Raw genomic sequence first — 22,267 nt, forward strand, 5'->3', positions numbered from 1 at the left:
GCCGCCCCGGCTTGGTGCCAGGATGCGGCGGCGCCTTCGCGGCGCGGGGTCGGGTGTTTCCGGCCCCGGCAGCGCGGGAAGGGGTGGGGGTGGGGGGGACAGTGGGGACGTCTCCCCCTGAGGGATCGCGGCCGGCCCGTGCTACCTCGCCCCGCGCCCCTAGCCCGGCTTAGGGACTCGGCGTTTCCCCTGCGGTTTCGCAACCCTGGGGTTTTAGAGGGAAACTGCTTGGATTCTCCAAGCCTTAGGGCTGTGATTTCCCAACAGGTGGAAGTGAACAGGCAGAGAAAGGGGCGGGCCGCACTGGGCATTGATGGGGCTCCTCGTGGCACAGTCACTGTGAAAGTGGGAGAAGTCAGGCGCCAGAGGACTGGGGGCTGGAGGGGAGGGTGAAGGACTCCGGTAGGGAGCCCAGGACTCCGGAGCCTGGCGGCTGGAGACGGGCCTGCCCAGGAGGAGAGGCGCTGAGGAGGGAGGAGTGGGCAGCAGGGCAGGGTAAGATAAGGCCTGAGAGTCCCATTGGTCTCAGAAGCAAGTAAGTCATTGATAAGCCAGGCGCGAGGCAGATTTAAAGGCCGGGGGTGGAAGCCGGATTCCAGCGGCTGAGGCATGGTTGGGACTTAAGGGAATGGAAATGGAGGAATGGAGGCAGCAAGTGTTGGCAAGTGTTTTTTTCTTTGAGGCAGAGTCTTTCTCTGTCGCCCAGGCTGGAGTGCAGTGGCGCATTGCAACCTCCGCCTCCCGGGTTCCAGCGATTCTCCTGCCTCAGCTTCCTGAGTAGCTGGAATTACAGGCGCCCGCCACCACGCCCGGCTAATTTTTGTATTTTTGGTAGAGAAGGGGTTTCACCATGTTGGTCAGGCTGACCTCGTGATCCGCCCGTCTCGGCATCCCAAAGTTCTGGGATTACAGGCGTGAGCCACCGCACCTGGTGGCAACCCTTTAGACAGGTGATAGTGAAGGGCTGAGATAGCTATTGTTTTTAAATCACAGACAAGAGAAAAAGTCCTGGAGAACCAGGGATCAGAGGGGAGAACTGGTACTGCTAGGCACTCCCGACATCCATTTCTCCATCCTGCATTTTGTTCAGGGGTCTACCCCTACTCCAAACCTGGACCCCAGTGCTGTTATGGGGCTAAAGGAAATCCCTTCTCCGTGCCAGTGGGTGGTTGAGGCTGAGCATGTGCTAGTTCTGCATGAGATGTGAGCAAAGCCTGCAGGCTGATGGACGTGGTGCCATCTCTGGAAAGATCCTCTCTTTCTGCACTTCTTCCTCTGGGTGTTGTCTGTCCCTATCTTTCCTTCCCTCTGCAGATAACTGCAAAACACCTACTCTGCCAGGCCCTGGGGCAATGAGGCTAAACAATCACAAACATTTCTGCCTTCCTGGAGCACACCTTCTAGCCAGGCGGGGCCCAGACACTCAATAAGGCCAAGGGAATGTGCCTTATGTTGGACGCAGTTACATGCCAGTGAGAGAAATGAAGCCAGAGAAAAAGTGGGGAGTCGGGAGGTGGTTAATCTTAAAAGGTGGTTAGGGCAGGCCTGTATGGGGAGGTGATAGTTGGGTGAGGACCTGAAGGAGCCATGGGAGCCAGGTGGACATGTAGGTAAAAGCACTGTAGGCAGAGGAGACACAAGTGCAGAGGCGGGGGCAACTTCCACCTGGCATGTTTGAAGTTGCAGCCAAAGGCAGGTCGCAGGAAGTAGGTTGCCAGAGTGGAAAGAGAGATGACATGAAAGTATCTGGAGGGAGAATTCAAGGGGGAGAGTGCAGGTCCTTGATAGGTCCTGGTTAAGTCTGGCTGTGCTGCCCAGAAGAGTGCCCTGGTCTTGCTGGCTGCCTGAGAATGAAGCCCATTTCAAGAGTGGCAGAGCAGAGAGAGGGGAGGTCCCTGGGTTCCTGATGGCATTTTTGAACACAGGAATCAGCTGATCCTGGAGGTTATTTCTTATTATTTCACTTATTTGAAGCTGGAGTTGCTGTTTCTTGCCCTCAGAGGCAGCCTAGCACAGATAATCACCTCCTGGAATCTAGTCATCCCCCCATAGGGTGTTTTGTATTGAAATAATAGAATGCATGAGACTGGGTAATTTATAAAGAACAAATATTTATTTCTCACAGTTCTGGAGGTTGGAAGTCCAAGATCCAGGCACCAGCAGGTTTGGTGTCTGGTGAGTATTTGGTGTTTGGTGTCTGTCTCTGCTTCCAGAATGGGGCTTTGCATGTTTCATCCTCTGAAGGGGAGGAACACTGTGTCCTCACATGCTGGAAGAGTGGGAGAGAACCCACTCTTATGACCTAAACACCTCCCACTAGGCCCCACCTCCCAATGCTCTTGCATTTGGATTTGAGTTTCTACATGAATTTTGGAGGGAACAAAAATGTCCAAACTAGAGCCACCCTCCAAGAGGTTGTAGTAGCAGACTTTCTGACAATTGATCACCTCCAGGTTTTATAAATTTTCCTCGTTTTACTCGGTGCTTTGCCCCGTGTTAGACTTCTTTCAGCTGTATGTCATAGAAAACCTGATTAACAATGTGGACTATTTACTGGTCTGGAGTGGGAGATCTCAGTGTTTTTGAAAAACCTGGGCTCTCTCCATTTTTCTGCACAGGCATCCTCAGCTGGTTGGCTTTTTGTCCATGGACTTGTAGCTTCACAGTTATAGAATGGCTGCCACAGCCCCAGACATCACATCTTCACGTGCTGGAGTTGCAGCCAAAGGCAGGTAGCAGGGAATAGGTTGCTAGAGTGGAAAGAGAGCTTGACATGATGCACCTGTTTGTTTTTTTGCATCAGGAAGAAATATCTTTTCTAGAACCTCCTCCTATACCTTTCTTGCCCCCAGACCTTTCCTTATACATCATCAGCCAGATCTGGGTTGCACTGGCAAAGCCTAGGCACAAGGGAGGCTGGTAAAGTGAGTATCTGTCGTTTATCAGAGTCAGTGGTCTGGTCTGTAAAACAGGATTAAATTTGACTGCATGGAACAAACACCTGAATGACATTGGCTTAAACAGGAGAGAAAATTATTTCTCACATAAAAGAACTTGTGTGGTAAATGTGGGGTGGTAGACAATCTGTGTTTAGAACTGTAGATCCATGAGGTTGTTAGAGGTCCAGGCCTTTTCCAGATCTCTGCTCCCACATCCTGAGAGTGTGTCCCTTGCCCTCAGGGTCCAAGATGGGCACTAGCCATCAGCAGACCTCCCTTTATGGATTTCCTAGAAGTCCTACAGGGCACTTCTGCCCTGTATCTTATTGGCAAGAACTTAGTTGCAAAGGAAGCTGGGAAATGTAGTCTTTACTCAGGATAGCCGTATGCCAAAATAAAACTCAGGATTTTGTTACTAAGGAAGAAGACTGCGTCTTACATTAGGTATCCTAGAAGCAGGTCCTGAAACAAAGATTGTTCCCAGAAGAAATGCTCCCAGAAGAAATCAGTCAGGAGCTAGAAGGAGGATAGCCATGCAAGGATCTCAGACAGTTATATGACAGGTAGGTTCAGCCTGACCTGGAGGGGAGCTCTCAACTGTAAATGATGCCTCTGAGATGTCCCTGCCCCAGGCAGGGTATCTGGGCTTCCATTCTTCTATGCCTGTCAGCCACTGGCTAAGGGATACCCTCAGTGATAACCCAGGTACTTCAGTCTTTCTATAGGTGGGCACAAAAGGGCAGTAGCACAAGAACAGCCCTCCCAGAAGAGCTGCAGGAGCCTCAGATCAAAAGCAAAAACATGCTAAGTGAAAGGGCAGACTCAGAGAAAGGGATCCAGGAATCTCTGCAGAGCCCCAGTGGGGTCCCTGCCGGGGTAATGCCTGGTGGGAAGGAAGTAGCCACCTCTGTTACTGAGGCAAGGCAGGGAAGGGCAGGAATGGCTGATAGTGGCCAACAGGCAGCCTATGCAGCACGTGTGCAATTCCTGCCTATGTGATGGTGAGAATCATGGAAAGTCAAAAGCAAGAGGGAAGACAGAAAAGACCAGGAGACCAAGTGCTGCTGTGTGAGCTCAGGGCACTCTTCCGAGGTTAGCTATTTTAAATGGTGATAACAGTTACAATGGGGGCAAATTGATGCTGATCAGGAACACATAGGTACACATTTAGTTATGGAATTTATGTTGTAAACAGGAATTTTCTAGAACACAATATTTTCTTTGCTGAGATATGTCCATATTTGTCTGCTTACATGTGGGGTTGTTGGATTTCTGGTTGATTTGTAGAAGGTCTTTCAATATGAGGGAAATCAGGCCTTGATCTGTCATAGGTATCTGTGTTTTTTCTCAGTTCATAGACAGATTTTGTGTGTACACGGATTGTTCTTCCTTGCCACATACTGTGTGTGGGGATTACATTGCTAACTGTCCACCACGTTCTCCAAAAGACCTGTCATCGTATCCCACCGCCCGCCCAGGGCTGCTGGAAGACTGTGCCACATGGGAGGGGAGGAAATTATTAGGCAGCAGGTTCCACCCTAGCCTCTGCACAGGAGCAGATGTGTCCCCACAAGGGGGTCCTGATATGTCCTGTTCCCTAGTTCCTTAATCATGGCTCATGTTATCATGAGCATTTTAATTTAGAGAACTTACTTTGTGTTTAAGAAACCAATCCATGTTTATTTCCACATGTGGATTGTAAACTCCTCCACGGCAGTGACACTGAATGTCTCATTTTCTACTCTGCATTCTCTAGAACAGTGCCTGGCACACAATATGCACCAATATAATTTTTTAAAAAAAAAGAATGAAGAGTAAAGGGCTATATAGTATATACAACTATAATGACTTTTAATCACATGAAAAGATACTCAGTACCGAAGGTGAGAGGGGAAATTGACATGACCTGTTTGGTGGGCAGTTTGCAATATCTATTGAAATTGGAAATGCATATGGCCTTTGACCCAGCAATTCTACCTTTAGAGTTTTTAAGAACAATAAATCCATGTCTGTACATAAAGAAGCATGTGCAAGGATGTTTATTTCCACATATGGATCATAAACTCCTCCACAGCAGTGACACTCTCGTTTTCTACTCTACATTCCCTAGAACAGTACCTGGCACACAATAGGCACCAATTCAATTTTTTTTTTTTAAAGAATGAGGAGTGCCGGGCGCGGCGGCTCAAGCCTGTAATCCCAGCACTTTGGGAGGCCGAGGCGGGTGGATCACGAGGTCGAGAGATCGAGACCATCCTGGTCAACATGGTGAAACCCCGTCTCTACTAAAAATACAAAAAAATTAGCTGGGCATGGTGGCGCGTGCTTGTAATCCCAGCTACTCAGGAGGCTGAGGCAGGAGAATTGCCTGAGCCCAGGAGGCGGAGGTTGCGGTGAGCCGAGATCGCGCCATTGCACTCCAGCCTGGGTAACAAGAGCGAAACTCCGTCTCAAAAAAAAAAAAAAAAAAAAAAGAATGAGGAGTAAAGGGCTGGGAAAACACCTGTGTTTCACAGTTGAATAATTATGGTACCTCCATAGAATGGAATATTGTACAGTCATGAAGAAGATTATACATATATAATATTTGAGATGGAGTCTGGCTCTGTTGCCCAGTGGGCTGGAGTGCAATTGTGCAGTCTTGGCTTACTGCACCCTCCACCTCTCAGGTTTAAGCAATTCTGCCTCAGCCTCCCAAGTACCTGGGACTACAGGTGTGTGCCACCACACCTGGCTAATTTTTGTATTTTTAGTAGAGATGGGGTTTCACAGTGTTAGCCAGGATGGTCTTGATCTCCTGACCTTGTGATTTGCCTGCCTTAGCCTCCCAAAGTGCTGGGATTACAGGCGTGAGCCACCAAGCCCAGCAAAGAAGAGATATATTGAGGCGTGTATGATACTGAACCATCTCTAAGGTATAATGTTAACAGCAATGTGTAGAGCAGGTCAAGTATAAGCTGCTGTTTGTTTAAAAAGAAAAAAATAACATACATAAATGTGGAAATATGCAAAAACTGCCTCTGCAAAGGTTTACAAGAAATTGCCAATATAGAATGACAGAAAAACTCTTACCATAGCCTCTCTTTTGTGGTGGTTGCTTTTTTTATGTGTGTGTAATATACGTTACCTATTCTAAATAAGTAAATAAATGAGATGCTGTTTCCCAGTGCACTTCAATCAGTTTCTCCCGTGGTAGGGAGGACCACCACAGGGGATTTAGAATTCTTTCTGCCTGCGGAGCCAGAGGAAGCCAGCCTTGCTTGCTTGTCATGTAGTCCCAGCTTGTCCTCCTTTCTCTGAGTCTTGCCTCGCCACACTCTTGCCTCAGACCTGGTCATGTTTCCCCACATTGAAACTTCCAGGGAAGGAGCTTCTGAGCAAATTCATAGTGTAGTGTCAGTGGCTGCCATGGCTCACTGCATTGCTCCTCTCAGGAGTATTGTCATTTAAATAGGGACAAGGTCTTGAGCCAAGAGACCTAAGGTCTGACTGAACAGAGTTGGAGCATTGGCTCCTGTGCCGTGTGCTAGGTAGAGGCATCCAGCACCCACTAAACAGCCGTGCTTGCCTCCTTCTATTCCCTTGACTACATACAGAGGCCAGAGAGCAGGGAGAGGGCTCTGAGAGGCATTGGCTGTTCATTTTCCTTGTCTTAACCAACTCTAGTTGCCTTAACAAAATACCACAGACTGGGTGGCTTAAACTAGAGAAATGTATTTTCTTATGGATTGGAAGCTGGGAAGTCCAAGATCAAGATGCTGGCTGATTCATTTCCTGGTAAGGCCCCTCTTCCTGGCATACCCTGGAACTGCATGCTCACAGCAGAGATGGAAGCAGCAAGCTTCCCGTGTCTCTCTTTTTTTTTTGAGACGGAGTCTCACACCTTCCCCAGACTGGAGCACAGTAGTGCAGTCTCAGCGCCCTGCAACCTCCACTTCCCGGGTTCAAGCAATTCTCCTGCCTCAACCTCCCAAGTAGCTGGGACTACAGGCGCGGACCACCACACCCAGCTAGTTTTTGAGACGTGGTTTCACCATGTTGACCAGGATGGTCTGGATCTCTTGAGCTCGTGACCTGCCCGCCTCTGCCTTCCAGAGTGCTGGGATTACAGACTTAAGCCACCTCGACCAGCCTGGTGTCTCTTCTTAAAAGGACACTAATCCCATTATGGGGTTAGTAATTCTGGTTAGACTTCAACTAACCCTAATGGCCTCCCAAAGGCCCCACCTCCAAATATCATCACAGTGGAGGTTAGGGTTGCAACACATGAGCTGTGGGGGGACACAACTCAGTCTATAGCAAATCCCTCGTAGAGGGCCTGGGATGTGTCTTCCCGGCAGATGAGAGGACTGGGCGTGACGAGACGAAGTGGTTGCCTGCAGAGAAAGAACGGTATGGCGACACTGCCATCCTGGCTACCTTTGGCCCCTCCAGCTTGTGGAATGTAAGAGGGCCCAGGAGCCAGTTCCCATGAACCTCAGGCCCCATATTCTCTTAGCCAAGCCCTGAGAATACATCAAGAACAGGTGAGGGCATGTGGACGCAGGTGTGGGGAACTCCCAGCAGCTGGCCCCTCTTCCTGCTAATTCTTCTCTGATTTTCACCTTTGCTGGCCTCTCTCCAGTGCTGCTGAACACACCTCATTCTGGTGGCCTGCCTGGAGGGAGACAGTGTGACATGGTGGACTCAGGACAGGCTCAGGACCCTATTTGGACAAGTAAGTGAGAAGCAGTTGGTGGAGTCTTGGAGGGAAGCTCTCTTGCTCTTCTGAGAGTGTGCTCTCCCGTCATCTGCCGCGGTATGAGAGGAAACCTGTGCCGTAGAAGTTGCTGGCGCTGTCTTGCCTTTCCCAGGAAGGAATGCTCAGGTGGCGTTGACTCAGTGGAAGACAGAGATGAGGCCCCTGGGGGTGTTACTAACCCACTGGACCATGACCCATCTGAGGCCTGCCCTGTCTCTAAATGTTTTGTTATAAGAGCCAGTAAGTCGATTTTACGGTTAAAGCCAGCCTGAGTGTGGTTTTGAAACACCGGTTGAAAATTCCTAATGGATTGCTGAGGCAGTTAGTATCGGCAGGAACCGCAGAGATCTAGGGCTGCCTCCTACTGGGGGTGGGAGGTGGGAGGCAGCGGGGAGACTGTGCTGGGGGTGGTGGAAGCCAAACACGGTCTGGGGACACCACAGCTGCTACCTGCCTTGGGACCACCATTATCTTCAGAGTCCACCAATTTGGGGATTACTCAGGTGGAGAAGGGACATTTCCCTTCACCAACAACTCCCAGCCTTGGCAGTAGTGCCTTGTCAGCCACAGGAGCCAGGCCAAGCCATGACCCCAGGTCAGAAGTGACTGCTCCCAGGCTGGACAAGCATCTGTTTCCATTTGAGCACCATCTCTCAGCTCCACAAGCTCTGCTGCCCTCTCTAAGGCTGTGAGGGAAGGCAGGGTTAGGGGGAGACAGGAAAAAAGACCACGGGGAAGGAGAAGGAATCCCCAAGACGGAGGCTTTAACCTATATCATGGACGAGAGTCACACCAGAGAAGACAACAGAATCACTGGGGTGGATGTTGTCTTTTGCAAAGGAACCCTTAATTGAGACTCTTCTCTCTCCCTGCCCCTGCACTCACCAGTGTAAGCACCCACATAGGGGCTTGGAAAGCAAAGTTGATATCAGTTATTAGAAAAGATAAAAAACATCTCCTCTTTGTGCATGAGTGTGACTGCCCAAGGCACTACCAGAAGCTTCCTCCTTCTAGATGTTTATGTAGAAGGATGTGCACACAGACCATCTCTGGAGGGACAAATCAGAACCGACTAACAGTGGCTAGGGAAACGGAGGCATGCTTGGGGTCAGAGGGGCTTTCTCTAACTGTTAAGTCTTTGGGTTCTTTTCTGTTATCATTTGTAGGTAGCACAGTGGCTCAGAGAGTAGACTTGGAGCCAGGCTGCCCGGTTTGTAGCCCAGTTTGACCTATGTGATCTGAGGTGAGTTATTTCACCTGTCTACGCTTCTGTGGTACCTCCTACCTCACTGAGTTGTTTGTGACGAGCAAACAACTCACTATCTGTGTATATGTAAAGCATTTAGGACAATGCCTGGCACGAAGTAATGGCTATGTGATTGCTATTATTATTATTATTGCCATTAACTTAAAAATTAGATACAGTCTTGAAAAAATGCAGTCACCTGTGAGTTTTTTTTTTCCACAAAGGATGAGAAGGGATGGCAGGGACTGAAACCTGCTGGGCTGCTAAATAAAATCTCAGCTATTACTTGTAGCCCCTGTAATCTAATCTTTCATTAGAACTATTTACAGTTAAGAAAATATGAATCTGTAATCGTTTTTGGTCTTCACCTTGGCAGAGGTGAGGTTGGGTAAGGTTGGCAAGAAGAATATGGATAATCCAGCCTTAACTATTGACATCTGATTAACCAAAGCTAGGGTGTGACCAAGACGATTCTTATCTCAGAGCTTTGGAACCAGAATGCTGGTGGAGAAAAGGCAGCTCTCCTGGCTCTTTGGGCCTGCATCTTGCATGCTCTGAGGGGCCTCGGCTTTTGCTTGGTGAAGCCCTGTAAAGCTATACATTTACCATGCTGTGCTCCTAAGCCCTTGTAGGAAGGCACTTAACTATCCACAGAGAGAACAGAACCCCTAATCAATGGAGCGAGCTGCGTTCCCAGAGCATTTGGCGTACTGGCCTCCCCTGTGAAGGTGCTTGGGACTCATGGGGGGAATTCACAGTGTCCTAAATATTGTGCCTGTAAGCTGCCTGGGGTTTGTGTGGCTGTGTTGAGTCATGGTATTTTGCTTTAGGAGCAAGAGCCAAGGCTTGGAGCCTTCAGCATTATGCTCTCATCCCACCAGATTCTCAGCAGGAAGGCAAAGGCGGCAGTGCAGAGGATCCTAGAATCTGGATCTGGGCTGCAATGGAACAGCTAACTAGAGTTTTCTGAATCTGTGAGATTAAAAAAGAAGCCTTTCCAGCTTGAATCTAGTGAGACTGCATTCTTTGGGGATGCGGAACTGGAGATGAGGTTCTTTATAAAAGAGATGCCACAGAAAACAGGCTGGTTGCATTTATTCCTGTCACCAAGGAAAGGTTTCACATGACATAGTTTAGGTAGAGACTGACAAGGATGTGTTTGGAAGTGCAAGCACCGAAGGGGATCAGGTAATCAGCCCTGTCCAAGAGAGCTTTCTGTTGGCAATGATCTATACCTGCACTAGCTACATACATGTGGCTACCGAGTGCTTGAATTATGGCTGGCATAGTCTAAGGATGGAATTTTTAATTGTATTTAATTTAAATTGACTTAAATATATATAGCCATGCATATTTCCATGGTGGCTGATGATTACTGTAGCCTACAGAACAGTTATAGACAACTAACTTCTCCCTATAACACTTTGGAAAGAGAAAGGGCAAGTAATATTTTGGAGAGACATGATGTTATATGCTTCCTCTTACAGAAAAGTCTTGTTTAATCTCCACAAGTTTGAGAACTAAACTGGGTGCCAGAGAGGAGTAAGTTGCCGAGGTTGCATCAGTAATAAGGGAGCAGGGGGGCAGATTCAAGCTCAGGTATGGCCCACCCAAGTACTGCTTGTGCATTCCACAACTAGGGAGACTCTAATGGACTTAAGGGTTTAGATTGCCGCAGCAAAGTGAATTAAGGGCCAGGAAATGTGGCTTTGTTGTTAGGGAAGTTGAGATTATTTCACTTCAAGAGAAGAATACTGAAGAAGTCAGTTAATCTTTAGAACTACATTCAAAGATTATTTCCTTTTTTTTTTTGTTGAGATGGAATCTCACACTGTCACCTGGGCTAGAGTACAGTGGCATGATCTCAGCTCACTAAAACTTCCACCTCCTGGGTTCAAGCAATTCTCCTCCCTCAGGCTCCCAAGTAGCTGGGATTCCAGGTGCCCACCACCGCACCTGGCTAATTTTTGTATATTTAGTAGAGATGGGGTTTCACTGTGTTGGCCAGGCTGGTTTTGAACTGCTGACCTCAGGTGATCTGCCTGCCTTGGCCTCCCAAAGTGCTGGGATTACAGGCATGAGCCATTGTGCCCAGCCTCAAAAATCATTTCTTAGAGAAGAACAGTAGCTGGCTGTCTCTGTCACCATTAACGAACACTTCATTTTATTCTGGTTTACGTGGGGGCTACGGAAGGATGTGATAAAGCCTCGTTTCTGACACCAGCACGTTGCTCTTTACATCCCAGGGAGCCTGGCTGGACTTCAGGCCCCTGTCAGGCAGACTCTGTAGTCCTGGAGGAACTCAACATCCAGGGACTTAGGACCATTTGTGTGTGGCATTTGGGCTAACCAGATTGTTGGCTTTCAAAGAAGATGGAAAGCATCAGATTTCCTGTATTTAAATTACTTGGTGATCTCAATACTTGTTGTTAGCAGAAGTTCGCAGTGGAGACAGCCTATTTGCTCTGCTACTCTTGATGTAGCCGTATTACTAAGCTTGAGCTGATTAACAGAACTGTTACACAATTCTGTGCTCCCCTTACTTATGGCATGAAGCAATTCTTTTAAAACCTGCCATGTGTTCACATTTAAAGCTAAAAGTAATTTAGATTGCATGGTTTTGAGAAGCCCATGTTGACACATAAGTGCCAACAGATGGGTTTTCAAATGTAACGAAGTGAAAATGGTCAGTACCCCATGTGTTGGTTTTTGCAGTTTTCCAAAATAAGCCCTGATTTTTGGCATGTCATGCTAGTTAAGAACACAGTATCTTTATAGTTCAATTATACATTTTTCTGACAAATTTGGCACGGCATTTTATTTTTCCATCAGTCACTTAAGAGAGGACATTTGCCATTCCAAGAATGAATTAACACTCTTCTAAGTGATCTATAAACTGAGATGTAAAATAAATTACAAATTTGGACTGTTTTAGTTTTTCAAGCAAAGGGTATTTAAATAAAGCTTGAAATCATAAACCTTATTTCCTGTTTGAGAAGATGCTATATTCAATACAGAGTGAAGTAAAGGTTTTTAAGTTTTTTTTTCTGGCGAGAAGAGTTAGAATCTTATGTTCTTCAAATAAAATTTCAAGGCAAGTTTGTAACACTTGTTAATATTCGTATGCCATGAACTTTCTGGAGTGATTGATTTATGCAGTTCTGTTTATGACACTGGTGTTCATCAGTCAAATTTGCGCAGAGAGTGTTATCAAGGCAAACCAAAACCAACTCCTCACACCAGAGGAAGGCATCTGCTCGCACTTGGCAGCCTAGATAACAGGATAGTGTGTTAGAAAGCCCTCATTCTATTTTCCCCTCTTCACCATTATTTCCACAGGGTGCAGAGCAGGGCATATGTATGATAGTGAGAACGGAAGTACTGATAAATAAATCGCCTAATAGACAACGCAATCACCTGGATGACTTAGAATACATGAATACGTACAGACAGAGGTGGGTTGAATCCTTGGAATGTTCTTCTGACGGTGCTGATTTGTGTGTGGTTACTTGTTAAAATCTGGAGTTCCTGCAGGGAGTATGATTGGTGCAGGCTTCTGTTCAGCCATCCTGCCCCTCATTCCTTGGAATGTAACATGCGGTGGGTGGATCTTCAAGTCCAGAAGCAGAAAAGCTGGATTTGTGGGCGTTCAGAAGAGTCAGCAAGTTGTGAGAACAGTAAGGGGCAGACTGGTCTAGGCAGAAGATGTGGCCTGAGTGAATGAATTGTAGGGAGGACCAAACAGAACAGCAGTGAAACTGGCTGGAATCGTACCAGTGGCTACTTGGCAGTAAAAGAAAAAGGTGAAGACCTTAAAGCCCAGCAATGGGCATTTGCTCTTAGAGGCTTCTCTAAAGTTCCTGCACACCTGGCCTGAAAAGCACCTGCTGTGCACAGGATGACTTGGGTTGGATTATTTTTTTGAAACAAACGCTAGCGTCAAAAGTGTTTTTCTCTTCACTGGTAAATATCAGAATTATGATCGGGCTTTAGGATAAGGTGGTAGTATTGCTGGCTAAAATGAAATTCTCTTTTGACTCTTAAAGGACTATGAAGGATGGTACAGGGCAAAGAGCTCTGGTCTGAGACTCAGAAGACATTGGGTCTAGTCCCAGCTCAACCATTCAAACTGGCTCAGTCTCTAGTATAAAATGCTGGGTGCGGGATGAATTACATGGTAATCACAGGGAACTGCCAGTTTGAAACACTGTAGTTAGCTATTCTCTTCTACCTATGCCTACCCAGTGGAGAGAACTTTGCTAAGTTGTCCTTTTCTTTGCACTAATCTCAGTAGCATCTTCCCACCTCCTGAAAGGATACTTGTGCCCTCTTACTGTCATGGAGGTATCATGCATGGCCTTATTACTAGATACTTTAAGTTAAAAAAAATCCAACCCCCCAAAAGGTCAGCAGTTTAATTGATATGATTATTGTCTGAACTAAATGAAATGAACGTCTGGAATTTGGTAAGTGAGATGACTCCCATTTTAAGTTGTAAGTAAACTGATGTGGCAGTCAGGGTAGTCTAGGATAGGCTGCAGTAACAAACAATGTCTACATCTCAGGACCTAAGACAGGGTTATTGGTTGCTCTCATCACAAGTCCATTATGGGTTTGCTGGGGTTTTACTGTAGCATTGTCAGTGTTCTTATTCCACAGGGCAGGCCAGTGAAGCAGCTGCGTCTGGAGCATTTCTTGTTGCTATGACAGGAAAAAGAGAACAGGGTGAATTATGCTTACGCTCGTAGAGTTCCTGTTTAAGAGTGATACACGTTACTTCTGCTCACCTTTTATTGACCAAAGCATGTCCATAGGCTATGCCTGACTTCTTCAGGGGGTGGGAAAGTACAATACCATCATGTTCTCCAGGAGGCAGAGAGCTGGAAGTATGTGGAAAAGCACAAATGCTTACCACAACAGTGACTGCTGTGCTAGACCCAGCCTCATCGGAGCAGTCTTTTGTATATTGTATTAGTTTGCTGAGCTGCCGTAACTGAATACCACAGACTGGACAGATCAGACAGCATTTATGTTCTCCCAATTCTGGAGGCTGGGAGTCTAATGTCATGGTGTAGGCAGGGTTGGTTTCTCCTGAGACCTCTCTCCTTGGCTCGCAGAGAGCTGCCTTCTCTGTGTGTCTTCACATCATCTTCCCTCTTTGTGTGCCTGTGTCCTTGTGTCCTTATAATGACCCCAGTTGCATTGGACTGCAGCCCACTCCAGTCACCTTACTTTAATGAGTTACCTCTTTAAAGAGTCTATTTCCAAATGCTGTGATATTCTGAGGTGCTGGGGGTTAGGGCTTCAACATATGTATAAATTTTGGGTAGACACAGTTGAGCCCATAATGGATATCATGTTAACATTAGAACTTTGTCTTATTAATTGGGCCTATAACAATGGTAACTGTTAATAGCAATTAGTAATTAGCAAAAGTTTTTGATACATATTATCCCTATCCCTATAGTTGGTATCAAAAACTCTTAAAATATGTATATATGTATGTGTGTGTGTGTGTGTGTGTGTGTGTGTGTGTGTGTGTATTGATAGGGTCTCATTCTGTCACCCAGACTGGGATACAGTGGCACAATCTTGGCTCACTGCAACCTTCACCTCCTAGGCTCAGGTGATCCGCCCCCATTAGCCTCCTGAGTAGCTGGGACTACAGCCAGCTGCCACCATGTCTGGCTAATTTTTGTGGTTTTAGTAGAGATGGGGTTTCACCATGTTGCCCAGGCTGATCTTGAACTCCTGGCTCAAGCAATCCACCTCCCTTAGCCTCCCAAAGTGCTGGGATTTCACATGTGAGCTGGCACGCCAGGCCACAAGATCTGTTTGTGCAAATAAAAGATTTCTTGCTATAACATTCATGACAGCTCTAAGATGCTGGGATTAGAGTTTAAAAATTGTAGATTTAATTGCAGGCCCATAGAAGGTTTTCCTAATGCACCTCATACCTTAAATTCTCTTTAAACACATTGGATACTACAGAATCCAGAAGACTGACTTAACTTTTTACTGGTTTTAATATTTCTCCTGTGATATGTGTTAGGAAACCATAGACTTGTTATTTTTACTGAGTGTTTTCCTGCTATTAGACATGATTGGCGGGACATGGTGGTTCACGCCTGTAATTCCAGCACTTTGGAAGGCTGAGGTGGGTGGATCACCTTCAACTCTTGGTCAGGAGTTCAAGACCAGCATGGCCAACATGGTGAAACCCCAGCTCTACTAAAAATACAAAAGTTAGCTGGGTATGTTGGCATGCACCTGTAATTTCAGCTACTTGGGAAGCTGAGGCAGGAGAATCACTTGACCAGGAGGTGGAGGTTGCAGTGAGCCAAGATCGTGCCAGTACACTCCAGCTTTAGTGACAGTGAGACTCTGCCAAATATGTGTATGTGTGTGTGCGTGTGTGTGTGTGTGTGTATGTGTATTTATATATGATCTAGGCTGGTGGTTCTGTGACTTGAGCATGCATCAGCATCTCCGGGAGGGTTTGTTGAAACAGACAGCTGAGCCTCTGTCCCGGAGATTCTCATTTGGTAGGTCTGGGATGGAACTAAGATTCTGCATTTCTGACATGTACTCAGCTGGTGCTGATGTTTTCAATCAGACCGGACTACAAGAAGCAGGGGTTTAGGAAGTTGCAGGTGAGGTGATGGAAAACCATCTTTCTGTGTTTCCTCATCTTTGGGGCTTGAGGTTCTAGAAGGCAGCCAGGCTAATGTGGGTACATCACTGATACCTTCCAGTCACAGGGAGATGAGGAGTCGGAATTGTCAGAATAGTGAAAGATACACTGTGCCACCGGGACCAGCTCTTTAGTATTTCCTAATCCTTACACGAACCATGTAGTATTACCCAGTCTATGTAAGGCCTGCTTCTTCTTGACCTATTCTTCAGTCATTTTGTTTCTGTTTTAGAACAGAGGGGCTGGTACAACATTCTTTTTAACAGTTATGCCAGTTGCACCAAAGTCTTGAGAAAAAAACACTGACCCAGTCCTTTTCTGTTTAATTGCAGGCCTATAGAAGGTTCCCCTAATGCATCTCATACCTTAAGCTCTGGGCTGCTTTTCATACACATACATTTCTGGGGCCCAGTGCTACCTGTGACCACTTCTGCTTTGGGATCCCAGAGCTCCTTGCCAAAGCTCAGCCCTGTGGCCTGCACTCATCTCTCTTCCTGACGGCCTTAGCCTCCTGTTTGGGACTGTACACTCAGACCATGCTGTTAGGACTGATGGATTTTTAGTCCCCCAAGTAACAGTGAGCACTGAATTGACAAGTGGACATGTCCAGAGAAGGAGGCCAAGGCAGAGCAAGCTCTCTGCTTCCCCAGAATCCCTTCTCCATTTCTTCCTTATTGTGATGGTCTGAGTTTTTGTGTTCCTCCCAAATTAACGTGCTTAAGTCCTAACACTCAAGGTGATGGATTAGGAGGTAGGGCCTTTGAAAGGTGATTAGTGCCCGTATGAAAGAGGCCCGAGAGTGACGCCTCATCTTTTCCATCATGTGAGGACACAGCAGAAAGGCACTGTGAACTCCTCACCAGAACCTGAATCTGCTGGTGCCTTGATCTTGAACTTCCAGGCTCCAGAACCGTGAGCGATACATTTCTGTCATATAAGCCACCCACGTCCATGGTGTTCTGTTATGGAAGCCCAGATGGACTAAGAACACTTACTGAGCAGACCCAAGGGTCGTGTAGGGTGGTGATGTGTGCAGCTAAACACTGGGCCAGTGCTACTGTAGCTAGGGGCAGTGATGTGACCTGATACTGGCTCATGACATACAAGAGTTCTGTGTGGGGGTTCTGAGCAAACCCTTAAAAGGAGGTCTGGCTCAGCTGGGTAATCTTACTGCCCTCTGCCCTTCACCCTTTCCCCTTCTTCCTTCCTGGAAGGCAGGTGCTAGGCTTGGAGGTGCAGCAGCCGCTGTGCTACAATGCAGGCTCCACGCTGAGCAAGTTGGAGCAGGAGCCTGCCTCTCCAGTGGCAACCCCAGTAGCTGCTGAACTACAGACTTCCTCTCATGTGAGGGGAAAAAACCCTACTAGACTCTGCCTGTGTTTGTCAGATTTTCTTGCTGCCTCCATCAGCACAAAGTCTGAGAAAGAAGAGAAGTGACTGGGAAGTGACATGTGAGTGTCCCACCACTGATGACAGTAATGAGAATCAGCAGAACAGCAGCCACGCGAGCACACATTTCCTGAGCACTGACTCCAGGTCAGGCATGATGCCAGGCTCTTGACATGGCATTTTGCAGATGAGGCATCTAAGATTCAGAGGGTTTTAGTAACATGCCCATCATAGCCAGGAAGGGTAGAGCTGGAATTCACACCCAGGCCAGTCCACCCTCCCTGGCCCTCATCAGGACTCTTGATCTCTCTAACTTGGTCCCAGGCCTCTGACTTTGGTGTCTAGAGTCAGGCCTTAGGCACCTGTCCACTTTTAAGGCCCTGGCTTTCATGGCTTATATCTCCACCAACCTCCCCCATCCCTTCCCTGCAAACACAGCTGCCCCTCCAGAGTTGGGCTGGGGTTGGAGACCCCTTTTCCCCTCTTGTGCGCACCCTCTCCTGTCTGGTGACTCCTGCAGGACAGGGCTTCTCCACCTACTATTCCCTGAGTTCTCCTCCTCTGTTTTCCTTATCAGAATGAGAACAGGCATGGCTCCTCTTCTTAGAGTTTTGATTTTTCAGAGTTGCAAATGCATCTGCTCTTCACGTTGTATCTGTATCATTTTGATTGATGTCAGTTTCTAGAATACCTTAGGCACTGGAAACAAGTACCAGAGGAAAACAACATATAGAAAGAAAAATGTGTGCATTATTATATACTGGCTATTATTAAATTATAAACAACATTATAAAGAAAAGTGTTTATCGTATTGATAAATGATAGAATCTTGGAGTTGAAAAGAATCTTGGGGCACCATTCAGCCTCACCCTTTCCCCTGAGGCTGAAAACCCAAAAGGTGAGCTGGGCGGATAGGGGATCAGAGTGTTTGCAAGGGAACTGAGTCCTGAGCATTCTGTACAGAAAGAAAAAATCCTGCATCTTCCACGCACATGTTCAAGAACTTTCAAATGTATCAAGACACTGTTGTGATTGATAGAATATGGATTCCTTTAAAAGCATCCCTGAATGTAGAGGTTTTGACCATGATGCACTCTGTGGTGTATGTGTGTGTTTGAGGGGTCTTCATATCCAGGGAGGTAGGAGCTCCTTCTCAGGCAGACCTCCCGCGTGCTGCTCACTCATCCACAAAAACTCCCTGGGAGCCTCAGAGCTAGCCTTGTCTTGCATCCAACTCTGCCTCTAGGTCACTTCTGCCGTTGCCATGGTCCTGTGTAGTGTGACTGAGAATAAGCCCCTCCAGCCTTTGGAAATCAGAGTCTGTGTCCTGGTCCAAATGTGTCCTGGCACCTCTTACTCATTCTCATCTTGACCTAGGGTGACAGCTTGTCCTGGTGTGCCAGAGAGTATCCTGGATTAAAGTTCTGGGTCTGAAAACTGAACTGGAAAGTTCAGTCCCAGGAAAACTGGAATGGTCGGTGACCACTGCCTACTCTCTTTCAGGCTGAACAATGCCATTTCCTAAAAGGTTTATAGCACACAAGGTGTCCACATCCCACCATCCTGTTGGCTTACGCTCCAGTTCAACACTGTCACTCTGACACGCTGCATCTTGAGCTGAAGGAGATCCTCTGTGTTGAGGTTGTGGGTCTGTCCATCAAGGCGTTCAGCTTTTAACCAACTGTTCCACAACACTGGCTTATAATGAATGTGTAACCCATTAAAGCCACAGAGTGTTCTCCATACACTTCTGTCAGGTCAGGTTTCCCACCTCCACCCTGTACTTGGCAGTCTTTTGATCTAATGGCAGTTTATTTTAAATTTAGTTTAACTTATTGGCTTGGGACTAGCCAATGTCCCTTTTCAGATCATGTTAGAAGTGAGTCCATGGCCCATCTTATTGGTGGTCTCGCCCAGGTGTGTGGCTTCTGCACATTTGGTAAACACACCTTCTGTGGCCTCATCCAAATTGTCAATACAAATGTTTGGTGCAGACCCCTGGGGCACATCACTTGAGACATCCATTGAGATTCACATCAAGCTGTCAGTTAATAATCTATATTTTCTTGTTCAGCTACCAGGGAATAGATCTAATTGTATTTAGTCCCTTCGGGGTGACCCCAGAAGCTTCGGGCACATGCTGATGAAAAATCAAAATCTCTTAGTGGCTGAAGCAGATTCCAGAAAGGCTAGATGCCACCAAGTCAACACCACTCTGAATAAGCGCAGGTAATTGAGACACTGACCCTATAATTATGTGGGTGGTTTACTCCCAGCAAAGGCCTAATCCTCAGTTGGCTCCTCTGCCACTCATAGGTCTCTGAGTCACTTCCTTTCACCAGCCATCTTTGGTAAACTCCTGGGGAGTTACAAACAATTTGCTGAATATTTCAAGATTTTATTCCATAATGTGAAGAAATAGAGTAATGGGATGTACCTTCAAGTATAACCTCTTAGAATTTGTGTTTTAACCTTTTTGAGTTAATACCTACAGATAAATGCCCGGATCCTAAGTATGCAGTTCCTTGTATAATCCTTGCCCCCGGCACCCCAGTCAAGATACGGATCCCACCTGTCACTCCAGAAACTCGTCAGTGCCTCCTTCCAGTCGGTTTCCCCCTCACCCTTCATAGGGCCTAACACTACCAATCTAACTGGTTTTAGATACCATGCAAATATAACCAAAGGTGATTAGGAAGAAATGCCTATAAAAATAAAGTAAGACCTATATACATGTTTTGAAAGAAACAACAATTTAACATTTTCCATCTCCGTTTATGGCACAGGTAACCAAGTGTTTACTACATTGTTTTCTCATATTTTCTATTGCATAATTTTCTTTGAATAGTTCAGTGTCATACCAGTTAAAATTTTTATTCTGTGTTGCAACTTATAGTATCTTAAAATAACATATGTAAAATTGAATTTAAAAGGTGGGGGCGATAATCTGCTGAAACATAAGAGTCTGTAAGAGTACAACAACTAGTGTCATCATTCCTGGCTGGTAGAACTGTCTCCTGAGGCCTGCAGCCACCAGAGGTGGGCAATGGTGCAGCGGTGGACACTGGCCTCCACCTGGTGGTTTGTGTTGGCTGCTGTTTGTGGAGACCTGCATTTGTAAGAGCTTCCCTAACTGCTGGGGCTGACACGCCTGCAAGCATCTGTGGAATGTAATTAGTGCAGCCCAGCCTTGCAAATAGTAAAGTCTTCTCTTGTTGCAGATGAACTGGACCGACCCATTCATAATACGTGGATAGAAGATATCTACCTATATTTTTGTACTTTGCAAAGAGTGTTCAATGTTCATTAATATGATGGTGACCTTAGGAAAATTCTGGGAAGTTCTCTAAATCTGATAGCAAATTATGTTTTAGCTATCCTGGCTTAAATTCAGCTTTAGTGTTTGTGATGATTAATTTTATGTGTCAACTTGATGGCGCTAAGGGATACGCAGCTCACTGGTAAAATAGTACTTCTGGGTGTGCCTGTGAGGGTGTTTCTGAGATAAAGTAGCATTGAAGTTGGTTGACTGAGTGAAGAAGAGTGCCCTCAGCAATGTGGGTGGGCATCATCCTATCTATTGGGGACCCAAATAAAACAGAAAGACAGAGGAAGGGCAAATTTGCTCTCTGCTTGAGCTGGGACATCCACCTTCTGCCGTCAAACACCAGCTCTCCTGGTTCTTAGGGAACTTGGACTGGAAGAAACCACACTGGGTTGTCTGGATTTCTAGCTTGCAGACGACAGATCTGGAGACTTCTCAGCCTCTGTAATCCATGAGCCAATCCCTCATAATACATCTCTTTCTATATATGTCTATATATCCTCTTGGCCTGTTTCTCTGGAGAACCCTAACCAATACGGCATTTTGCCTGACTATGGTAAGGTGCTACTTAGATCCCTGCACAGCAATGAAGAAATAGTAGTAGTAACAGCAGTAATAAAAACCGCCGTGACAATAATAGCAGCCACTTACTACTGCTCATCATGCTGGCAGCTGTGCTGAGCAGCTGTGCTGAGCAGCTTGTATAGATCGTCACAATTAAGTCCCACAGCAGTACCATTTATAGATAAAGTAATTGAAGTAAAACAGGTGAAGTAACTTTCCTAAAAGGATAAACCACATTAAAAGCAGAATTTGTATGCAGTGTACCTTTCAGTGTCCCAGGAGAAAATGGCTGGTGTATTTAAATTGAGAGATTGGAGCCAAGTACGATAAATAAATAATGGAGTTTTCACATGTATGAGGAACTGCATCTAGATGTGTTCCTGAGTCTATCTGTCTGTGTGGATCATTCTGTGCTATGATGTCCTTCTCACATCTCTAGCTCTCATAATAAGTCATATTATCTTGAAGAGTGAGTCTCTGGCTCCCCTGCTCTTCCTCCTCCTTTCTCTTCTTTAATTTTTTTCTTAGCTATTCTTTTCTGTTTATTCCTTGCATTAATTTGAAGATGTACTTGAAATGTTCTATGAAAAAAAAATCTGGATGGGGTACATTGGCTCACACATGTCATCTCAGCACTTTGGGAGGCTGAGGCTGGCAGATCACTTGAGGCCAGGACTTTGAGACCAGCTTGGGCAACATAAGTACTACCCTGTCTCTACAAAAACGCAAAAGAAAATTAGCCAGGCATGGTGGCTTGTGCCTGTAGTCCCAGCTGCTTGGGAGGCTGAGATGGGAGGATTGCTTAAGCCTGAGGAGATTGAGTCTGCAGTGAGCTGTGATTGCACCACTGCACGCCAGCTTCAGGGTCTAGAAAAAAAAAAAAAAAAAATATATATATATATATATATATATATATATATATATATATGTGTGTGTGTGTGTGTGTGTGTGTGTGTGTGTGTATGTATATATATGTGTGTATATATATATATATATATATATATATATATATATATTTTTTTTTTTTTTGAGGCAAGGGTTCACTCTATCACACAGGTTGGAGTGCAGTGACACGATCACAGCTCACTGTAGCCTTGACCTCCCAGGCTCAAGCAGTCCTTCCACCTCAGCCTCCCAAGTAGCTGGGACTACAGGCATGAGCCACCACACTTGGCTAATATTTTATTATTTGTAGAGTTGGGGGTCTCACTATATTGCTCAGGCTGATCTCAAACTTCTGGGCTAAACCAGTCCTTCCACCTTGGCTTTCAAAAGTGCTGGGATTACAGGCATGAGCCTCTGCACCTGGCCAAACCATCATCTTTCTTATAATAGTTTTTAAAACTCTCTTGGATTTTCTATACTAAGG

General features: G+C 46.2%; 1 protein-coding gene across 1 annotated transcript; it reads left to right on the forward strand.

Annotated features, from left to right (window-relative positions):
• Positions 1-61: 61 nt before the first annotated feature.
• Positions 62-21,770, forward strand: LOC141585601 (putative uncharacterized protein CCDC28A-AS1). Its single transcript, XM_074405561.1, has 2 exons — positions 62-10,866; positions 11,173-21,770. The coding sequence occupies exons 1-2, from the start codon at positions 10,745-10,747 to the stop codon at positions 11,273-11,275; spliced, it is 225 nt and encodes a 74-aa protein (XP_074261662.1). The 5' UTR covers positions 62-10,744; the 3' UTR covers positions 11,276-21,770.
• Positions 21,771-22,267: the final 497 nt, after the last annotated feature.

This window comes from Saimiri boliviensis, chromosome 9 (assembly GCF_048565385.1).
Source record: "Saimiri boliviensis isolate mSaiBol1 chromosome 9, mSaiBol1.pri, whole genome shotgun sequence".
NCBI classification, from domain to species: domain Eukaryota; kingdom Metazoa; phylum Chordata; class Mammalia; order Primates; family Cebidae; genus Saimiri; species Saimiri boliviensis.

Bases quoted from the DNA above. Each gene is read 5' to 3' on its own strand.
- LOC141585601 (XM_074405561.1), top strand. From the start codon at position 10,745: ATGGAATCTCACACTGTCACCTGGGCTAGAGTACAGTGGCATGATCTC. The intron at 10,867-11,172 runs GTGCCCACCACC...TTTACATCCCAG, and splicing joins CCAAGTAGCTGGGATTCCAG to GGAGCCTGGCTGGACTTCAG.